This window comes from Drosophila rhopaloa, unplaced genomic scaffold, assembly GCF_018152115.1.
Source record: "Drosophila rhopaloa isolate 14029-0021.01 unplaced genomic scaffold, ASM1815211v1 contig_155, whole genome shotgun sequence".
NCBI classification, from domain to species: Eukaryota; Metazoa; Arthropoda; class Insecta; order Diptera; family Drosophilidae; genus Drosophila; species Drosophila rhopaloa.
In genome coordinates this window covers 15,305,162-15,310,208 of record NW_025335034.1, presented here as the reverse complement: position 1 = coordinate 15,310,208, position 5,047 = coordinate 15,305,162, and the positions used below count along the sequence as shown (strand labels likewise).

Sequence of the window (5,047 nt, the reverse complement as noted above, 5' to 3'; positions counted from 1 at the left end):
CGAAGATCTGCTTTTCGACATCCTTCTCTTCGGCATTTGCGAATCGACTCGGTGACTGACGAAATGGAACGATCTCGCCATCCGGAACAATTCGTAGCTTGACTGGAACCTCTGCTACTGAATCCGCCTTGTAGTTCCTAATTAGCATCGATACCTCCTTTGCATACTGGGGGGGAGCATCGATTTCATCATTTGTATTAATAATATTATAAATACTCATCTGGTCTGGTTCCTCACAAGCTTTCTCCGCCATCGGGGAAGAAAACTTGTATCCTTCTGTCAAAAATGAAAAATTGAACTTCGAAACGAAATCAAATCCAAGCAGCGCGTCATACTCGATGTCTTCGACCTCTACGACAACGAACTTGTGTGGCGTCATCTTCTCATCTACTGCTACCTCAGCCAAAAAGCATCCAACTGGGCACGTGGTCTTCTTTCCTAGTCCACGGAGCTTCAGCACATCTCTCCAAAATAATATTTTGTATTTTGTTAAAGATGAACTTTCTCAATATAGATGTAAAGTTGGTATTATAAGTGGTATATTCAAATTAACAGTACGCTGAAATATTAAATAAATGATCAATGTTTACAGCAACGTTCTTAACTTCTAATTTCAACTTAAGCAACTGAAGACAACTTTAGGCAACTTTGACGACTTTTAAATGCGACCGCATCTTACGACTTCCTTCTGCGAATCTCCGTCGTAATTCCTTCTCCGGTTTCTCATTCAGCTGTTCTCTAGATCGCTGAATACCATTCACAACGAGGGAGTTGTATACTAGCTGTCCTCTTCTGCCTTAACTCTTTACACTCGGTCCTCCTGCTCATCTTCATCTGACCCAGATGAAACAAATTCGTCGTCGTTATCTTATATGAACCGCCATAGCTTCATGTTGTCGCAGCTGGTGCTTGTGGAATTGGGTCCTTCTATTTGAGCTGCCTTGCGGACGCCCGTTTTGCTTAACTTGAACGACTTCGTATGGTCCTCAGTATGGACTTGCTAGCTTTCTATCTGCAACGAATTGAGTCCTCTTGATTGCGACGAGATCACCCAACCTATAGATGTGAGCTTGCTTCCACCGCCTGTTGTAGTTTCGCTTGTATACTTGTCGAGCCGCTTCAATGTTTTTCTTCGCTTCTTGTCGCATTAAGTTTCGCTCAAGGTTGTATTGGGAAACAAACTCCTCGTTTAAAATCTCATGCAAACGCTCCTCTGCCTGGCTGTACGTCTTTGTTCCAAATAAAAGCTCAAAGGGTGAAAGCTTTGTTGAGCAATGCACTTGTGAGTTTATGGCCTTTTGCACCTGAGGCACATACTTAAACTACTTGCTTGGTTCTTCAGTAGACATTTTGGCGATGACAGCGAGAATCGATCGGTTAATCCGCTCGACTTGGCCGTTTCCACGAGCAACTTCAACACACCAGATGTAAAGGCTGCTCCTCGATCGCTGACAACTCGTTTCGGAAACCCAAAAACATTCGACCATTCGTTAAATCTCCTGATGACTTCTTCGCATCCGGTCGTTTTCGTGGGGTAAAGCCAAACAAATTTTGCGAAGCCATCTACAATTGCCAGAATATATTTGTACTGCTTCGAAGTGAAGTCCATCGGCCCCAAGTGATCCACATGTAGCGTATGCAGTGCAACATCTCCTTTGGCTATGCAGTGGAGGAGACCTTTTTGCTTTCCCAACTTCTTACTGAAAATAATGCATTTAATCCATTTGGCAATAAAATTCGTTACCTTCCGCTCCAATGAGGGATCCAAAACTGTTGTTGTACGGAATGAACCGTCTTCTGTACTGCAAAGCGGCCGACTTATCTCGAATTATTTCTTTCTCCATGGATTTCGGGACAACTAGAAGGTCATTTCCATCGACTATACGGTAGAGGACATCTCCCTTGATCTTGAAGTTTTGGTATGGACGTTCTTGGAGGATTTCGAGAATCGCCTTGATGTACTCATCGTTCTGTTGTATGCTCTTAATACGGGCTGCTACTTCTGCTGTGACGATCCTGACTAACTGTGGATGCCGGCTCAAGTGATCCACGTGCTTCATCTTTTCTCCTTGCTTGTGAACAACATCGCAGCTAAAATCCTGAAGATACATCACGTATGCTGCAACTTCGCGAGGAATATCGTCTTTTCTTGTAGAGTCCTTAAACGCTGAGCAATCCGTGACGAGTTTGAAGTGGATGCCCATGAGGTAATGTCGAAACTTCCTGAGCGCTAAATAAATCGCCTTTGCCTTGAGGATATAGCTGTGTCGCTCGGCCTCTGAAGCTGTCGTCTTCTTACTCCAGATCCACGTGCTTCATCTTTTCTCCTTGCTTGTGAACAACATCGCAGCTAAAATCCTGAAGATACATCACGTGTGCTGCAACTTCGCGAGGAATATCGTCTTTTCTTGTAGAGTCCTTAAACGCTGAGCAATCCGTGACGAGTTTGAAGTGGATGCCCATGAGGTAATGTCGAAACTTCCTAAGCGCTAAATAAATCGCCTTTGCCTTGAGGATATAGCTGTGTCGCTCGGCCTCTGAAGCTGTCGTCTTCTTACTCCAGAAGTATACAGGGTTCAGTTGTCCTTCAAATATCTGAAGTAAGACTGCCCCAAAACCATCCTTACAGGCATCCGTGTGTAGCTCACTATGTGCTGTTCTGCAGTATATGTTTAGCACCGGTTCGTTGGTTAGAATCTTCTTAAGCTCCTGAAGTGACTGCAGCTCTGGACTTCCTATTTTGAATTCGACGTCCTTTCTTAGATTGGTCAACGGTCGAGCAATATTTGCATAACCTGGAATAAATTTTCTAAAAAACCTGTTAGTCCAAGGATTGACTGTACCGCTCTAATGTTTCTTGGAGTTTTAAATCTGTTTACGGCTGATTTTTTTTCTTCGCCTGGCCATATACGTCCATTTTCCACGGTATGTCCCAAAAAGTGTATGCAGGATTGCATAAAGCTACATTTTTTCCATTGTTTTGCTCATACACTCGTCAGCAGTGGGTGCATATATAATTATATCATCCATATATAATTGCATGACGTCGTCATTGATCAAGTCTTGGAATATTTGATTCAGATATCTGATAAATGCAGCCGGAGAATTTTTGAAACCAAAAGCAGATCTATTAAACTCGAACAATCCTTATTTTGTTACAAAGGCAGTTAACGATTTGCTTGCCTCTCCTACTGCAACGTGGAAAAAACCGTTGTCCAGATCGAGCGTTGAAAAAATGCAAGCCTCTTGTAATTTTTCCAGTACCTCTTCCATCAAGGGCACTGGAAAACGATCAGCCAATACCATACTATTTAGTTTTCTATAGTTAATACAAATTCGAAGCGTACCGTCTTTATTTTTGACTACGACGACTCTGCTGGCTACGTTTAATGCTGACTTACGTATTATTCCTTGGGCTAACCATTCATCAGCTTGCTTCTTTACTGCCTCTGCTTCGTTTACTGACAGACGAGATGGAGACTGATGAAATGGTTTTATTACCCCATCCGGAGTGATCCTCAGTTCGACTGGGCATTGCTTCAATGTTACTGGTGGTATCGGCTGGACTTCTTCGATGAGTTTGGTCACTGATTCTACGTACGGGGGAGTAACAGTAAACAAGTTAGATGCTTCTACAATGTTATACACATCTAAGCCAAGGCTACTTGGTTCTTTCGGTTCAGCTCTTAGGCCCAGTGATACGTCCGATCCTGCATCGATTAGGCATTCAATGTCCACACCATTTATAGAGATCACCTTGCTGCGGCTTTGATCAACGACCTTGCGAACACTTTCTGTAACTAAAGGGCAATCTCGGGACATATGACCATTTTCATTGCACCTAAAGCATTTTGTCGGAGACTGGCAATCTTTGATTTTATGCTCTGCTGAACCACACTTGAAACAAAATTCTTTCTTCCGCTGGTCTTCTTTTGTTGATTCCAGGAACGACGAGGCTTGTCGTCCAGTTGCTCTATGATTCCATACTGCTCTCTGAGTGATTTTAAAGTTTTGCACGAGTAAAGAATAGCCTTATACTCGTTCTTCATATCAACTAGTCCGTTTACAACGTACCGCAGAATCGCTGATTCCTCCACTTTACCTGCTGCTGCAATCTGCCGTAATTGTAATATGTATTCGTGAAATGTTTCGCTCTTTTGTTTCTTCCTGTTTTGTAGCTGGCGATGCACGTCCGCGCTGTTGGCGCTGCTAGCGAACTCATCAATAAGACCGCGTTTCAGCTCGTTGTAGTCATTCACACACACAGACTGTAAAAACCATTTAGCAGTGCCAGCCATCTTTCCTCTTGCATGCACATACATCTGTTTAAATGTGAGCTCGTATGCGTCTGAATTTTGTTCGAAAATGTCGAACCACTGCTGAACTTTCGAAATTATCATGTTGTGGTTTAACGTAACTACTTGTGTTCTCGTCAATTTAAATTTTTAAAGAGAGCAACTTAAGTATACCATCCATTTGCTTTTTCATCTCAGCAACATCCATTCGACTGTTTTCCTAACCCATTGTCTCGTTCTGATCCTCTTCCACCTCTTTTAGATCTTAAATTTCTTGCTTCTTTTTTGCTGGCGTTCGACGCGTCATTTATGATTGAATGGTGAGACTTGTCTTTGAATTTCACAACTTGGCTACTTAGTGTTTTTCTTATTCTGCGTAACTCTTTTAATTTCTATCACTTATTTGGTTATCTCAGACCCGGTGCGAGCCCCCAAATGTAAAGTTGGTATTATAAGTGGTATATTTAAATTAAATAAACGCTGAGATATTAAATAAATGATCAATGTTTACAGCAACGTTCTTAACTTATAATTTCAACTTAAGCAACTGAAGACAACTTTAGGCAACTTGGACGACTTTTAAATGCGACCGCTTCTTACGACTTCCTTCTGCGAATGAATTTCCGTCGTAATTCCTTTTCCGGTTTCTCATTCAGCTGTTCTCTAGATCGCTGAATACCATTCACAACGAGGGAGTTGTATACTAGCTGTCATCTTCTGCCTTAACTCTTTACATAGATACATCGTCTCCA

General features: G+C 42.3%; 1 protein-coding gene across 1 annotated transcript; it reads right to left on the bottom strand.

Moving 5' to 3' along the window:
• Nucleotides 1-3,244: 3,244 nt before the first annotated feature.
• On the bottom strand, nt 3,245-4,716 carry LOC123037224. Its single transcript, XM_044457017.1, has one exon. It carries the CDS (start codon nt 4,398-4,400, stop codon nt 3,801-3,803), a length of 600 nt encoding a protein of 199 aa, XP_044312952.1. The 5' UTR covers nt 4,401-4,716; the 3' UTR covers nt 3,245-3,800.
• Between the last annotated feature and the right edge of the window lie 331 nt (nt 4,717-5,047).

Coding starts and splice junctions, on each gene's coding strand:
- LOC123037224 (XM_044457017.1), bottom strand. CDS start 4,400: ATGATAATTTCGAAAGTTCAGCAGTGGTTCGACATTTTCGAACAAAAT.